The 17,913-nt window shown below is 49.5% G+C and overlaps 1 protein-coding gene across 1 annotated transcript in view; it reads right to left on the bottom strand.

Annotated features, from left to right (window-relative positions):
• Positions 1 to 17,913, bottom strand: part of LOC142303953 (uncharacterized) — a 291,806-nt gene that overhangs the window by 236,100 nt on the left and 37,793 nt on the right. Inside the window, exon 2 of the mRNA XM_075345864.1 lies at positions 589 to 1,432. Coding sequence (XP_075201979.1) covers positions 589 to 1,432 — 844 coding nt within the window. The remainder of the gene's footprint in view (positions 1 to 588; positions 1,433 to 17,913) is intronic.

Raw genomic sequence — 17,913 nt, 5'->3', positions numbered from 1 at the left:
TATTTGTTGGCTGTAGAAACGCTGTCCCGCACACAGTACAGTCTGTCTGTACCACCAGATCACCGATGAATGCGTATTGACAAAATTGCAGCAGCTTTATATAGCCCCTATGACGCTGTGCGGCTAAACTAATCACAGTACGACCACAACCAAGATGGCTGCGACGTTCCTGTGAGGGTAAGCAACGTCAGATGTGTTCATTGGCTGGAAAATAGGTGCCAGGAAGTCAGAAACGAAATTAAGTAACGGGGCGGATACCGTTTCATCCGTCGGATACTGGATACCTCAAATACCCCATTATCCGTCGGATACTGAATAGTGGCGAATAGATTAGCTCATCCCTAGATTTTATAAAATATTTACAAAAATGTGAGGGGTGTAGTCACTTTTGTGATATATAATATAGAAGCAGGACTACTCTATGTAGTAATAGATGCAATTCCATAAGACATTGCCCCGGTTGACTACCTTCATTCTTTGTTGCTATATTTAGACTCTGGACTCATATATGGACCATAGATTTGGGTCAATCTTAGACATCACAAGTACTTGACTTTTTGGCTTTGTTGGAATCATTTTCATACTCACGCAAATGTATGTTTCAGGGGTGTGGTGCTCTTCCTGTTATCGTAGACTCTCTCCTCTATCACTTCTGCGCTCTCTGAAGATCGTTGTGCGCGTTCAGGTAGGAATGTGAAGTTAATAATGTTTCTGATTGTCTTGTCTTTTGTAAAAGCGAGGAAACGAAAAATATGATAGTCCCTTCCCAAATTCTCAGCGTTGTCTATGTACCTTCCATCTTCTGGTATGAATCCTTTGTAAATGATTCCATTCCATTTCTCTACAGACCACAGTTTTCCTTTTGGAGAAAATGAAATAAAATGGGTCAGATTTAGCCAGCTAGATTCTCCAACCAATTTGCTTGTTTTTAACCATTCTATATGTATTGTAGGTGGTTTTCCTTTCACAATTTTGTCTGTCGTGGTCACTGAGTACAGATCACCATCCGGATGAAAGAATAAGGCTTCACATTGATTCCAGCCACTGGCCCCAATCTGTGTGGCTTGTTCATACATCCAGGGCACTTTCTCATTGTCCGGCTGTGGACCTTTGTGGAACTCTCCATCATGGGTTGTGCCGTACAATTCTCCATTTGGATGAAAGAAAAGAGTTTTAAAGCTGTTCCATTCAGATTTTCCAACTCTTCTGGCCATAGAAAACCAATCAACACCTTCCTTAGAAGGGAGTGGCCCCCTGTAGAGATCTGAACCACGGACGCAGAAGAGTTCTCCTTCTGGACTGCAGATCACATGGCTGGCATTCTCCAGTTTTCCTATAATCGTAGATCTTTCATAGTAGCCTCCAAGCTTTTTTTTTGGTGGTAGACCGATTCTAATAACACCATTGTTTTCGACGGCCAATAATAGAGTATCTAGAAAATCAGGAGACAAAGTAGTAAGGGTCAGTAAAAAGTTATTTTATAGTACTCGAGGTTATTATTATTATTATTATTATTATGGATTTGATTCCTTCTTAAGCTAACGATTGATAACTAGAGATGAGCGAGTACCGTAATATTCATAATCACTATACTCATAATGAGTACTTTGTAATATTCGTATATTCATTATGATTAGCGAGTGCAATGCAAGTCATTGGGAAATGCAAATAATTTTCTGCTGGACACAACAAAGAGGTCTGTGGGCTGAGAAAAAGGCTGAAATGGAAGGGAAAGTGATAAAACTGAACGGGGAGAGCCTGGAGAATATGCTGCATGCATTTCTGATGCACATATGGTTTCTGGGAATGAGGATGTGACAGTATTACACCACTTTTACAGATGCACAAGAACATCTACCAAATCTAAGCTAAATTGCTTATTACAGCCCCAAAAGGTTAAGGGGTGCTTCACACACAGCGAGATCGCTGCTGAGATCACTGCTGAGTCACGGTTTTTGTGACCTCATTAGCGATCTCGCTGTGTGTGACACTGAGCAGTGATCTGGCCCCTGCTGTGAGATCGCTGCTCGTTACACACAGCGCTGGTTCGTTTTTTTATTGTTGCTCTCCCGCTGATAAGCACACATCGCTGTGTGTGACAGCGAGAGAGCAACAATCCTGAATGTGCAGGGAACAGGAGCCGGCGTCTGACAGCCTGCGGTAAGCTGTAACCAAGGTAAACATCGGGTAACCAAGGTGGTTACCTGATATTTACCTTCGTTACCAGCCTCAGCAGCTCTCACACTGCCAGTGCCGGCTCCTGCTCCCTGCACACCCTAAGCTAAGCGGTGTGCGCTGGTAACTAATGTAAACATCGGGTAACCATACCCGATGTTTACCTTAGTTACCAGTGTCCGCAGCGTCCAGACGCCGGCTCCGTGCAAGCACAGCCTTTTTTTTACTTTTACAACTGGGAGGGCCCTGACTGATACATTTTGTCTAGTTAGCTATTACCCAGACTTTACAAGCCAGCTAGAACATGCCCTTTGGTGTGTTGATCATTCACCTGTGGGACATCAAGTGGTCCTGTAACATACGTTTTGGAGGGACTGCTGTTACTAACACATTTGAGCAGTCCCTCCCTCATTGAGACTCAGGTATGGGAATACATATTCCATAGCAGTTTGCAATGCAAACATTGTAGCATTGGACTTTACCCTCCTCTTCCTTCATTTCATTTTTTGGACCCTCAATTAAAGTTTTCAGAGGGCCTGCAGGTGTCAGGAACTGGTGAGGACCCTGAGGTGGCCCAGTAATATATGTTTGGGAGGGACTGCTCCTACTTATATGTGGCGCCCCTGAGGCATCAGGTGCCATAGGGTATTGCATCTAGTAATAGGTGCAGTGCTAACCCCTGGGTTCCTGGAAGACCAGTGCCGGTAAATACATCAAACACACACAATCTGCCCTTTTCTCCCAGACTGGGTAACAAGCTAGAGATGAATCTAATGGATGGCCACCTATTTGTCAGGGTTATCAAATCCACTAGTCAGAAACCTGGAGGGGGAGGGGCTAGTCAGTACAGTTGACAGAGACGGACATCTTAGAAGTGAGTCAGAAGTTAGGAGTTCAGTACGAAGTCAGTCAAGAGTGATCCTGAAAGTGTTAAGTGACTAGCTCAAGGCGGACGGTCGCCAGGGAGAGTATGGTGCAGTACTCCTGGGACCAAGCACAGGCGTAGTGCAGAGCCCTAGTTCAGCCAAACGCTTCAAGCTTGCTAGAATTGAGCCACCCCCCTAGTATTTGAGTTCGGTTCGGTTCGTCGAATGGCGGACAAGTTCGGCGACCGTTCGACGAACCCATTCGAACCCCAGTGAAAACAATGGCAGGCAAACACAAACACATAAAAACACAACCCTAAATAGCTATTCAACACTTTCAATTCTCTCCTCCGTCCTCCGGCACCACCTCCCTCTCCTCTCCTCTCAGCTGAAGACTTTGCCTCTTTCTTCAAGCAGAAGATTGACAACATCAGAGCAAGCTTTGGCCCACAATCCCCACAGCCCCTCATCATAGCTACTCATCCCTCTTCCTCCAAATCCAGCTTCTCCACCATGACAGAAAACAATCTCTCCACTCTACTCTCAAGATCACATCTAACCACCTGTGCACTGGACCCGCTCCCATCGCACCTCATCCCCAACATCACCGCAGTCCTCATCCCAGCCCTAACCCATCTCTTCAACCTATCACTAGCAAGTGGTGTATTCCCTTCACGCTTTAAACATGCCTCTATTACACCCATCCTCAAAAAGCTCTCCCTTGACCCATCCTCTGTGTCAAACTATCGCCCCATATCCCTCCTCCCCTATGCCTCAAAACTACTGGAACAGCATGTCCATCTTGAATTGTCCTCATACCTCTCCTCCTGCTCCCTCTTTGACCGGCTTCAATCTGGCTTCCGACCACATCATTCTACCGAAACTGCCCTAACCAAAGTCACCAATGATCTACTAACCACCAAAGCCAAGCGACACTACTCTATCCTCCTCCTCCTGGACCTGTCCTCTGCCTTCGACACAGTAGATCATTCCCTCCTACTACAGATTCTCTCATCTCTGGGCATCACAGACTTGGCCCTATCTTGGATCTCCTCATACCTAACAGACCGAACTTTCAGCGTCTCCCATTCTCACACCACTTCCTCATCTCGCCCCCTATCTGTCGGTGTCCCTCAAGGCTCAGTTCTTGGACCCCTGCTGTTCTCCATCTACACCTTCGGCCTGGGACAGCTCATAGAGTCCCACGGCTTCCAGTATCATCTCTATGCCGATGACACACAGATCTACCTCTCTGGACCTGACATTACCTCTCTACTAACCAAAATACCACAATGTCTCTCTGCTATTTCATCCTTCTTCTCTGCACGATTCCTAAAACTTAACATGGACAAAACAGAGTTTATTGTCTTTCCTCCTCCTCACTCATCTCCTCCAACAAGCCTTTCCTTCAAACTCGATGGTTGCTCACTCACCCCAGTCTCACAAGCTCGTTGCCTTGGAGTGACCCTCGACTCTGCTCTATCCTTCAAGCCACACATCCAAGCCCTTTTCAACTCATGCCGATTACAACTCAAAAATATCTCCCGGATCCGTGCTTTCCTTAACCAAGAATCTGCAAAAACATTAGTGCATGCCCTCATCATCTCCCGCCTCGACTACTGCAACCTCCTGCTCTCTGGCCTACCTTCCAACACTCTTGCACCCCTCCAATCTATCCTAAACTCTGCAGCCCGCTTAATCCACTTCTCCCCTCGCTACTCCCCAGCCTTGCCACTCTGCCAATCCTTTCACTGGCTTCCCATCGCCCAACGACTCCAGTTCAAAACATTAACCATGACATACAAAGCCGTGCACAACCTGTCTCCTCCCTACATCTGTGACCTAGTCTCCCGGTACCTACCTGCACGCAACCTTAGATCCTCACAAGATCTCCTTCTCTGCTCCTCTCTTATCTCCTCTTCCCACAATTGTGTACAAGATTTCTCCCGCGCATCCCCCATTCTCTGGAACGCTCTACCTCAGCACATCAGACTCTCCACTACCATGGAAAGCTTCAAGAGGAACCTCAAGACCCACCTCTTCCAACAAGCCTACAATCTACAATAGCCCTCAGTCCAGTAGACCACTGCACAACCAGCTCTGTCCTCACCTATTGTACCATCACCCATTCCCTGTAGACTGTGAGCCCTCGCGGGCAGGGTCCTCTCTCCTCCTATACCAGTCTGTCTTGTACTGTTAATGATTGTTGTACGTATACCCTCTTTGACTTGTAAAGCGCCATGGAATAAATGGCGCTATAATAATAAATAATAATAATAATAATTATACATATAGACATACAGCCGGGACTTGAACTCTTGAACTAATTCTTCTTAGGCAGTAGCTCTATCCATTGAGCCACTGCCTCTAATAAAAAGCATACGAAGATTTGGTAATCTTAACCTCTATATGGATGGATGGTGAAAGGAGGAAACACTAGCACCATTCAGCGAGCTAACCACTCAATCTTCCTATTTCAGGTTTATACACGCATTATATGGCTTGTAAATTTCCTTGCATTCTGGCCACGGTGCCAAAAAATCCACAGATGATTTTGGGAACAAATGTAATTGAAAATTGTTTGGGGGAAGTGCTGTTCTTTCTCCAACAGATTGCTGAAACTGCCAGTGCCGGGCAGCAGAGAGTCCTGCAAAAAGAAATCAGAGCCCTCCTGCAGAGGCAACAGGTAAACCTATCTGGTGGGAAAATTGGTAATATACGGGTAAAAGACTCCCGTCCTATTGTAATTGTGGCGCCCCAGGACCTGGTCGCCACAACAGCATTGCCCTTCCAAAGGGTTAATGCTGAGCCTGGAGGTAATTGGGAGGTCCATTGGCCAGCAAGTTTAACATCCAACGCAGTTCTCCCTCCGGCCAGCAGGGGGAGCTCTGAACCTGGATTTCCAGGGAGCATTCCTCAAGTCTGACCTGAGGGAGGAGTTAGTAGTCAGTCTGTAGAGAGAAGTGATAGCGAGCAGACGCAGAGTAGTGCTGTCCTGTGGATCTGGGGCCTAGAGCTGGAGCAGCTTGGCCCAGGGACGCAGGAGTAGCAGAGAGGCAGCGAAGAGACTCGGACATCGAAGTCTGTGGCCACCAGGGCTTAAAATATTCCCTGGTAGCCGAATCCGAAGGGCAGGAGAGCTGCAAGCACCTGGCCCATAAACAGCCCGAAGGTACAGCTGCAGCATCAGGACCCGGTGAGGACTCCAGCAGAGAAGCACCAGAGAAGGCCTGCGCAGCCTACCACAGAGGGAAAGGGACGTACCACCGGTCCCAGCAGCAAGAGGGCCATTGCTAGATACAGAGAGCAGGGTCCTATCATAGTAAAGAAAAGAACAGGAGTAGGCCTCATACTCAGCTGGCCAGAAAGATCACCCCAAGTACTTCCAGGCCGACCGGATCCCCTTCACCACCTGTGACGGTCTCCCAGGACTGGACTGTTCTTAAAGTAAAAGAGGAGAAGGTAAAGAGACTGTTGTTTGTGCCTGATTCTTTCATTGCCTGTCGGCCCTGCACCGCGTTATCCACACAACACCATAGACTTTCACGAGCACTAACAGTGTTCCCGGGGCACCGCTCCACCTGTGGGGAGCAGTACCACCATTGCTGCCGTATCATCACCCCGGAGGCCTCACACAGCAGCGGCGGCTTACTAGCTGCAAACCACAGGTGGCGTCACGAACCAAATACTTTAATTGCTCCCAAGTGACCAGCCATATTTTAACTGACACCCACCAGGGCCACGGAGTCGGGCCCCGCCACCACTGACTACCTCCGGACTAGTCCGGCCCGGCACCGGGTGTCCCATAGCCCTGGGGTGGGCGAGTCAACTTTGGCGTCACGAACAGGATTTCGTGCCCGGTCCCACCGGGTACTGTGCGCCTGCAGAAACTGTGCTTAAAAGACTGTGTTACTGTTTGCAAACTGCCGCCGCCATTAGCCCCGCCGAGCGCAGGAAGAAGGGGGGCGTGCCTGAAAAAGAGCGCGAAGGGAGCGCGCCATCAGAGCAGAGCGCCGTTAACCCCGCGCGACCCAGAAGGGAATTTGAAAAGTGAACGGAGCCTGGTAAGGTTCACTAAGGGGGAGGAAGATGTCCGACACAGAGGGAGAGCAGGTGGCTGCCATAGCCCGAGACGCCGCAGCACCAGCCGAAGCAATCCCAGTTGCCGTCGCCCCAGCCCCCGCTGTAGCGCCGGTAATGCCGATCACAATTCCGTACATCCCGGGAGCAGAATGGCTGCCGCAGTACTCCGGGGAGTCACATACCCTGAGCGACTTCAGAGAAAGGCTGCACAGCTTGTACGGGGTGTATCCGCTGACTGAGAACCAGAAGGTGGGCATATTAATGGGGCAGCTAGCTGGCGCGGCCCAGCATGAAGTGAAGTCCTGGCCTGATACAGATAAAGGGACAGTAACCCAGATACTGGCCAAGCTAAAGAGTACTTTTGACACCCGCACCGCAGCAGAAATAAAGATGAGATTCTTTGGGTGCAAACAACGGGCCACAGACAGCATAAGGGACTATGCCTTAAACTTGCAGGAGGCCCTGAGAGCAATTAAACAGGTGGACCCAGAGAGTGTACGTGAAGAAGACAAACTCCTAACTGAGCAGTTCATAGAGGGGCTCCTGTCAGACGCCCACAGGACCCAGCTGCGTATCATGGTCCTGCAGAACCCTGCTCTGGACTTTACAAAGTTTAAGGACCAGGCCATCCGGGTACTGAGAGAATCTACACCGAATGACCCAGTACCCCTCCGGCCTCTTGCTATCACGTACCCAGGGGTGGTGCCTGCAACACGAGCCGCTGCAGGGGCTGAGGCGCAGTCCCTGGATAAGGATCCCGCTGCAGAGCTCAGACAGCAGGTCCAGGAGCTGACCAAGACTGTAGCTGCCCTTGCCAGGACCGTGCAGTCTCTACAAGTGACCCCATCGCCTGCAAAAATCGAGTTGGCCTCCAGCCCAGATGACGTCCCATGGATGCGACAGAGGAGGATTCCGCCGACCCGAGGCAGAGACACAGACCGGTATGATTCAACGGGACAACCGATCTGCCGCCGCCAGTCGCAACAAGTATGTGGGAGGGCGCCCGGTCCTTCCTATTGTGCTGGATGGGATCCCTTTGAATGCCCTCCTGGATACGGGGTCCCAGGTAACAACCATCCCTTATAAACTGTACAAAAGATATTGGGTTGATTCAGACATTGACCATGGCCCAGATGATGATTTAACAATTGTGGCCAGTAATGGTCAGCTCTTACCTCAAATTGGGTATAAAGAAGTAACCATTAAAGTGGGGCGGGTAGAATTGCCATGTCAGGGGATGATAATTGTAGATATTGATCGCAAAGAATCTGACCCACTGCTAACCATTGGTACAAATGTGATAGAAAATTGTATTGCCGAAGTGATAATTTTGTTGCAACAGGCGTCTGAAACTGCCAGCTCCGGGCAGCAGCGTGCCCTACAGAGGGAGATCAGAGCCCTGATGAGGAGGCAGCAGGTAGAGCTGGCCGGAGGAGAAATTGGCAGTGTGAGGGTAAGTGACCCCCTCCCCATTGCAATACCCCCAAGAAGTGAAATGTTGATATGGTGTCGGGCAGCAATAGGCCTCAAGGGTCAGGATTACCATGCCTTGGTAGAACCGGTGTATTCAGAAAGTAGGCCTGGAGTCCTGATAGCCAGAGGGGTGGCAGACGTCCGCAAGGGAAGAGTGCCCGTCCGTGTCCTGAATTGTGGGGAGGAGGAAGCTAAATTGCCCCGGTACGCCACTGTAGCAAAACTGTACACTGTCAGTAACAATACCATCAAAGCAGTGGAACCCTTGATCCCATCCGACCAGGCGGAAGACAATGGCTCCAAGGGGCAGCTGGAAGACTGAAGCCAAAAATTACATGTGGGCACCGACTCCACCCCCTCACACCAAAAGCATGGGGTTTACCGGGTGGTACAGGAGTACGAGCGGGTCTTCAGCAAACACCCCCTAGATTTTGGGCAGGTGAAAGGGGTTAAACATCAAATCCCCACGGGTGATCATCATCCCATTAAAGAGAGATACCTCCCTGTACCCCCAGCACAGTATCAGCGTGCCAAAGAAATGTTACGGGAAATGAAGGAGGCTGGGGTTATCAGAGATAGTTGTAGCCCCTGGGCAGCTCCACTAGTGCTCGTAAAGAAAAAAGATGGTACAATGAGAATGTGCGTAGATTACAGACAAATTAACCGCATTACACATAAAGATCCTTATCCACTACCCAGAATAGAGGAGTCACTAACAGCCTTAAAGTCAGCTAACTATTTCTCCACCTTGGATCTCACCAGTGGGTATTGGCAGGTTCCCGTGGCAGAGGCGGACAAGGAGAAGACTGCATTCACGACACCAATGGGCCTCTGCGAGTTCAACTGTATGCCATTCGGGCTCTGCAACGCCCCAGGGACATTCCAAAGGTTGATGGAGTGCTGCTTGGGCCACCACAACTTTGAAACCGTGCTGTTGTACCTGGATGACGTCATAGTCTACTCCAACACTTATGAAGACCACCTGAGGCACTTAGCAGAAGTGTTTGAGTCCTTGTCGGAATATGGCCTGAAGATAAAGCCGTCCAAATGTCACCTCTTGAAGCCAAAGGTACAGTACCTGGGTCATGTACGCCACTACAGAGTGCATGCATCACGTTTGAATATGATCTAACATGTATTTTTATGCTGGAAGCTGGCACCCGTATGGTCAGGGCTCCACCTACTAAATCATCCGGGGGCCGCTCTGAGATCATGCGCTGCGCAGATTCAATGGGTGACGCGCCAACAGAGTGAGTGACATGTGGGCGGGACTTCGGTCTGGTCACCATGGACACTCCACGTCACAGGGACACGTACCGCATGACGCGCAATCACGTGAACTGATGACGTGCTCGCAGTGCGACTCACCCATTGGACGCCCATCATGATGCTCGGAGCGCCCGATACCGTTAATTGACCATCAGCTGTGTGAGATTCCATGCAGTATATCTAAGGCACACACTACATTCCTGGCATGCCTCCTGACGAAACCGGAAGCGGTGAAACGCGCGTCGAGGTGGGAGTGGCTATACGAGCAGGTGCCGACCGTTAGACACATGGCTGCAGGTAACTTACCAGAAAGCTCTGCACTATAATATGGGCATAATTGAAGATTTTTGTTGAGACTGCTGAAGTGGATTTCTATTATATATGGATGTACAGGTGTTGGCAACTTCTAAGATACCGTAACTTGATTCCAACAGCACTCTCAGCGCTAATCATAGCCCGCAGGAAATCAGCCTTTATTTATGTGGTTACGGACTGCGCTGGTCCCATATAGTCACCCCTAGTAGTGCGAACCCCCCCCTATTTCCATATCTGTGTAGCCTCTATTTTAGTAATGTTTTGTTACACTTCTGTATGTATGTTCTGCAATATTTAATAACTTTAGCATGATTATACGCATATCTGCTTTGTGGACCTGATATTGTTGTCTACTGGATGACGTCATAGTCTACTCCAAGACTTATGAAGACCACCTGAGGCACTTAGAAGAAGTGTTTGAGTCCTTGTCGGAATATGGCCTGAAGATAAAGCCGTCCAAATGTCACCTCTTGAAGCCAAAGGTACAGTACCTGGGTCATGTGGTCAGCGCAGAAGGTGTGGCACCTGATCTGGAGAAAGTCACCGTAATCAAGGACTGGCCAAGACCCACCACGGTAAAGGAGGTGCGGCAGTTCCTTGGGCTGGTGGGCTACTACCGAAGGTTCATTGATGGTTTCACAAAGATAGCAGCGCCCCTTCAAGATCTCCTGGTGGGCCAGCCAAAGCAGGCTAAGAAGCAGAGCCCTCCATTTGAATGGAGCAGCCAAATAGAAACATCCTTTGTCCGGCTGAAAGGGGCTCTCACGGGAGAAGAAATTCTGGCCTACCCTGACTACAGCCAGCCGTTTGTACTGTATACAGACGCCAGCAACGTGGGACTGGGAGCAATTCTGTCCCAGGTGCAGGGAGGCAGAGAGAAGGTGATAGCTTACACCAGTAGGAAGCTTCGGCCCACAGAAAGGAACCCAGAAAACTACAGTTCCTTCAAGCTAGAGTTCCTCGCTATTGTTTGGGCAGTGACTGAACGCTTCAAGCACTATCTGGCATCGGCCAAGTTCACCATCTTCACGGACAACAATCCGTTGACACATCTGGCAACAGCCAAGTTAGGTGCGTTGGAACAGCGATGGATGGCCCGGCTGTCTAACTTTGACTTCACCATCAAGTACCGGGCTGGCAAGAAGAATAACAATGCTGATGCGCTGTCCAGAATGCCTCACTTACCTGAGTCTGGAGAAGACCTGGATGAACTCGAAGAGATAGAGTTACCGGCTTTCCATCACCAAGGTGTTTCCCAGTGTGAGCATGCTGTAGGAGTGAAGCGCTCGAGCCAGCACGAGGTCTCGGTCAACCCATTACTCCACCATAATTGGGAAGAGACACAGAACGGTGACCCGGCCGTGCGATTGGTCAAAGAAAAGCTAGCACAAGCTGAGACCCATCTTGGCCCAGATGCTCCAGAAGAAGCCCAGCAGCTGTGGAAGGAGAGGGGATGACTGTTCACATACCAAGGCAAGCTATGCAAGAGATATGTCAACTGGCGAATGAATGAACTCGTCTGGCAGATAGTGGTCCCATAGAGGGATGCTCCAATGGTCCTAGCAGCTTACCATGATAACGCAGGACACTTCGGGTGGAAGAAGTTGGAGACCCTACTCCGCGATCGGTTCTACTGGGTGCACATGAGAAAGACAGTCGAGAAGTGGTGCCGAGACTGTGGTCCGTGTAACCTGAGGCGGAAAGATGATGGCAGCCAGAGGTCTCCCCTACAGCCAATTGTCACGAAGCAGCCCCTGGAGTTGGTGGCCCTGGACCACGTGAAGTTAACACCAAGCCGGTCAGGCTATGTGTACGCCCTCACCATTGTGGACCATTACTCTCGTTTCCTGGTAGTAGTGCCTGTGAAGGACCAGACAGCCAGAACAGCAGCTAGAGCATTTCAGGCATACTTTTGTCGACCTCACGGTTACCCTGAAAGGGTACTGACTGATCAAGGTCCTGCATTCGAGGAAGAAGTGTTCCAAGAGTTCTGTAACATGTACGGTTGTAAGAAAATCAGAACAACACCGTACCACCCCCAAACCAATGGATTGTGCGAGAAGATGAACCATGTGGTTATTGATATGCTCAAGACTCTACCTCTGGAAGAAAGAAACCAATGGCCAGAGAAGTTACCAGATCTGGTAGACCTGTACAACCATATCCCAGTAAATTCGACCAATTGCAGCCCTGCTTACCTGATGCGAGCAAGACCTGGCAAGTTACCTGTAGACTTTGAGATGGGGACTGTGTCACCTGAAGCGGTTCAGGAGATAGAAGATTGGGATACAGAGCGACAACAGCAGTACCGCAAGGTCCAGGAATGCGTAGAAAGGAGCCTGTCCTAAGCAAGAACGAGACAAGAGCAGAATTACAATCAAACAGCCCCAGCAACTCCCTTAGCACCTGGAGAACAGGTCCTCAAGAAAAAGCGGAGGGCGCATAAATTAGATGATCAGTGGGAGAATGAACCCTACACCATTATTCCCTCCAACTTTGATAATAGTAAGGTATGCCTCATAAGCAAAGATGAAGGCAAGACCTATCAAGCAGTTTCTCGAGACCGCCTGAAAGCGTTCCCCGAACGGTGCAGAACCCAAAAAGAAGTAGAAGAAGTACAAGAAAGTCCCCAAAGTCAAGAAAAAGAGGAAGAGATGATCCAAACAATCCTTGGAAATTTCCCCAAAACTTGGACCCGAATAAACAATGCCATAGTGGTACCAGTTTTGACGTTCCCGCAGTTGGTCGAGTCAGAAACAGAAGAGGTTCCAGATCCACCTAAAGAACCGTCCGCTCCAACACGAGATGAAACGCCAGCAGTGGAACAGGAGAATCAACCCCCTGCCAGTGGTGAACCTGCCGTACCCTTGGCGAATCTGAGACCCCGTAGGCAACCAACACGCATACCTGTCATGGTTAGGCCTACCAGTGACACGGAGGGGGCAGACACTCCAAGTAGTCAGGGACAAACCCCAGAGCTACGCCGGTCCCAACGTAGCACTCGGGGACAGCCCCCTCCAAGGTATAGAACATAGAAAGTAAAATACCTAACAGAGTGTAAATAGTTATGTGAAAATGTCTGGTATGTAATGTTTTGTTTTAGGTGATTAAGTAAATGGACAATTGGGCCACTGGACTATGGGTGGCCAACACTCTAATTGTACATAGTTAGCACCAGTGTGCTCCACACCCCTGAAGAAAAACCCGTCCGGCGTGCATAGAGTGGGGTCATCAATGCTCTGACGCACGCCCAGAGCCTACGTTGGGGGTTTGATCGCGGCGGGTCCCCCATGGAGCAGTGTAATGGACACCCGGCAGGGAGCCACACTGGACTCTAATAGTAGTGTTTAAGTTTGTAACGTTTAAGTAATGCGCCTCCCATAATGGGATGAAATGTTCTAACATATTATGTTTTGTTCTACAGTCCGGGAGTACTGAATTTAACTAAGGGGGAGTGTGGTGCCCCAGGACCTGGTCGCCACAACAGCATTGCCCTTCCAAAGGGTTAATGCTGAGCCTGGAGGTAATTGGGAGGTCCATTGGCCAGCAAGTTTAACATCCAACGCAGTTCTCCCTCCGGCCAGCAGGGGGAGCTCTGAACCTGGAATTCCAGGGAGCATTCCTCAAGTCTGGCCTGAGGGAGGAGTTAGTGGTCAGTCTGTAGAAAGAAGTGATAGCGAGCAGACGCAGAGTGTGCTGTCCTGTGGATCTGGGGCCTAGAGCTGGAGCAGCTTGGCCCAGGAACGCAGGAGTAGCAGAGAGGCAGCGAAGAGACTCGGACATCGGAGTCTGTGGCCACCAGGGCTTAAAATATTCCCTGGTAGCCGAATCCGAAGGGCAGGAGAGCTGCAAGCACCTGGCCCATAAACAGCCCGAAGGTACAGCTGCAGCATCAGGGCCCGGTGAGGACTCCAGCAGAGAAGCACCAGAGAGGGCCTGCGCAGCCTACCACAGAGGGAAAGGGACGTACCACCGGTCCCAGCAGCAAGAGGGCCATTGCTAGATACAGAAAGCAGGGTCCTATCATAGTAAAGAAAAGAACAGGAGTAGGCCTCATACTCAGCTGGCCAGAAAGATCACCCCAAGTACTTCCAGGCTGACCGGATCCCCTTCACCACCTGTGACGGTCTCCCAGGACTGGACTGTTCTTAAAGTAAAAGAGAAGGTAAAGAGACTGTTGTTTGTGCCTGATTCTTTCATTGCCTGTCGGCCCTGCACCGCGTTATCCACACAACACCATAGACTTTCACGAGCACTAACAGTGTTCCCGGGGCACCGCTCCACCTGTGGGGAGCAGTACCACCATTGCTGCCGTATCATCACCCCGGAGGCCTCACACAGCAGCGGCGGCTTAATAGCCACAAACCACAGGTGGCGTCACGAACCAAATACTTTAATTGCTCCCAAGTGACCAGCCATATTTTAACTGACACCCACCAGGGCCACGGAGTCGGGCCCCGCCACCACTGACTACCTCCGGACTAGTCCGGCCCGGCACCGGGTGTCCCATTGCCCTGGGGTGGGCGAGTCATAATACCCCCATGGAGTGAAATGATGATATGGTGTCAGGCGGCAATAGGTCTCAAAGGGCGATATTACCAGGCAGTGGTGGAGCCCGTATACTCAGAAAATTGGTCTACAATCCTGACAGCCCGGGGGGTGGTTGATGTACGTGAGGGAAGGGTACCCGTACGAGTGTTAAATTGTGGGGCGGAGGAAACTAAATTGCAAGGATACGCAACCATTGCCAAATTGTTAACTGTCAACAATGACACCATCCAGGCCGTGAAATCCTTGACCCCATCAGAACCGGCAGAGGAAGACAGTTCCCTGGAACAGTTAGAGGATTGGTGTCATGTAGGCACTAATTCCACTCCTTCTCACTAGAAACACCGAGTTTATAGGGTAGTACAGGAGTATGAACAGGTTTTCAGTAAGTATCCATTAGATTTCGGGAGGATAAAAGGGGTACATCAACATATACCCACAGGAAACCATCCTCCCATTAAAGAGAGGTACAGACCTATACCCCCAGCTCACTATCAGTGTGCTAAAGAAATGTTGCGGACATGAGAGAGGCTGGGGTTATCAGAGACAGTTGGAGCCCCTGGGCAGCCCCACTGGTCCTAGTTAGGAAAAAGGATGGCACAATGAGGATGTGTGTGGATTATAGGCAGATAAATCGTATCACACACAAGGATGCTTACCCGCTACCCCGCAGAGAGGAGTAACTAGCTGCATTGAAAGATGCTAACTACTTTTACACTCTGGATCTTACTAGTGGGTATTGGCAGATCTCTGTAGCAGAAGAAGACCGGGAGAAGGCTGCCTTCGCAACACCAATGGGCCTGTGTGAGTTCAATAGCATGCCATTTGGACTCTGCAATGCACCTGGAATGTTCAAGAGACTGATGGAATGTTGCCTGGGACACTGCAACTTCGAGACCATGCTAGTCTACCTGGATGATGTCATAGTGTATTCAAAAACCTATGAGGAACACCTGAAACATCTAGCTGAGGTATTTGAAGCATTGTCGAAGTATGGAATGAAGCTGAAGCCATCGAAATTCCATCTGCTGAAACCAACGGTCCAGTATCTCGGGCATGTGGTTAGCGCAGAAGGAGTGACACCAGATCCAGAAAAGATCGCCGTCATTAAGGACTGGCCAAGACCGACCATCGTCAGAGAGGTATGTCAGTTCCTGGGCCTGGTAGGATACTACAGGAGATTCATAAAGGGCTATACGAAGATCGCAGCACCTTTGCAAGAACTCCTGGTAGGCCAGGCAAAGAAGGGCAAGACCTCTGGTCCTCCATTTGAATGGGGTGAAAAAGAGGAGAACTCCTTCAAGCAAATGAGGTGGGCACTAACTAGTGAAGAGCTTCTGGCCTATCCGGAGTACAACCTACCATTCGTGTTATACACTGATGCCAGCAACGTGGGATTATGAGCAGTTTTATCTCAGGTGCAGATGGGTAAAGAACGTATGATTGCAAATGCCAGCAGGAAGCTCCGTACTACCGAGAAGAACCAAGAAAACAACAGCTCATTCAAGTTAGAGTTCCTGGCCTTGGTCTAGGCTATCACTGAATGGTTTTATGCATTATCTAGCGGCTGCAAAGTTCACTGTCTTTACGGATAATAACCCTCTAACCCACCTGGATACCACAAAGTTGGGTGCACTAGAACAACGTTGGGTGGTCCGGTTGACAAACTATGACTTCACCATTAAGTACCAGGCAGGTCGCAAGAACGCCAATGCGGATGCATTGTCCAGGATGCCTCACTTACCAGATGCGGAGGAAATTGTGGATGAACTAGAAGAAATAGAGATGCCAGCTTTTCACCACCACAGTGCATCCCAGTATCAACAGTCTTGCACCAAACGTCAAGAAGCTGTCCTGAACCCTGGGTGGAAGGAAGCACAAGACGGTGACCCTGCAGTAAGCCTAAACAAAGAACTAATAACCCAACCAGACTCATGTCTGGGCCCAGATGCTCCACTCACAGCACAAGACCTATGGAAAGAGGAGCAGGTTGTTCATCCATCAAGGCAAGCTGTGCAGACGTGTTACCAACCCTAAAACCCAAGAAAGGGTGTGGCAAGTGGTAGTACCAAAAAGAAATTTCCAGATGGTACTGGAGGCATACCATGATGGAGCAGGACAATTTTGATGGAAAGAGCTGGAGGCTGTTGTGAACACATTTGGTCTGGGTTCCTGTTTGGGGCTCCCACTTGTGGCCAGTGCTGGTAATAGAGTTGGTCTCCTTAACAGAAGCCAGACAGCTGATGATGATGATTGGAAATCAGGCTGCTCAGACTGGGCCTATATAACTGAGTAGTGTTCTCTTGGTCTGTGCCGGTGGTCAATGTTGTCTCCTGTGTTGCTGTGGACATTCTGGAGCCTGCCCTATATTCTGTTTCCACCTGAACTCCTGCAGATAAGTTTTGTCTTTGTACCTCTTGCTGGTTTGTTTCCATTTTCTTGTTGTTTATTTTTGTGGTACTAAAGCTTGTCTCCTGGTTTTGCTTGTGTGTAGTTCTGGGTGGAGTTGGATCATTCCCTACTGGGAATGTCTGTGTACATTGCTCCATATTTTGCAATGTATTTTTGTTTTGTCATGTTTGGTACTAATTTCAGTCCTGCCTCTATATTAGTGTTTTGCTTGGATGCCAGTTGCACCAGAGGACTGATATAGTGGGGGAGAGACCGTGTGGTCTCAGCTTTTTTCATATCAGGTGTGTTGGTTTTTTAGGGTTTAGCGCGGCTGCAGACAGTGCTCTTTTCTGTCCTTTCCTATATAGATAGTTTGGGCCTCATCTTTGCTGAATCTGTTTTCTACCTGTGTTCTGTGTTTCATCTTGTCTCCCCGCTTTATATGTTTGGGGGCTATCTATATCTTTGGGGGACTGCTCCAAGACAGATTAGCTTTCCTTGTTTTTCTCTCTTTAGGAATAATTAGTATGGATGATCGAATACCCTATTATTCACTTCGCCGGATATCCGGCGAATACCTCGCCGCTATTCGAGTATTCGCGAATATTCGACCCCCAATATAAAGGCTGCTTTACACGCAGTGACATCACTAGCAACCGCACTCGCCCCCGTCGTTTGTGCGTCATGGGCAAATCGTTGCCCGTTGCGAACAATATCGCTAGGACGCGTCAAATGTACCTACCTTCCTAGCGACGTCGCTGTGGACGGCAAACAACCTCTTTTTTAAGGGGGA

The sequence above is a fragment of the Anomaloglossus baeobatrachus genome, chromosome 1 (genome assembly GCF_048569485.1).
Source record: "Anomaloglossus baeobatrachus isolate aAnoBae1 chromosome 1, aAnoBae1.hap1, whole genome shotgun sequence".
Classification (NCBI taxonomy): Eukaryota; Metazoa; Chordata; class Amphibia; order Anura; family Aromobatidae; genus Anomaloglossus; species Anomaloglossus baeobatrachus.
This window is presented reverse-complemented; position numbering and strand designations above follow the sequence as displayed.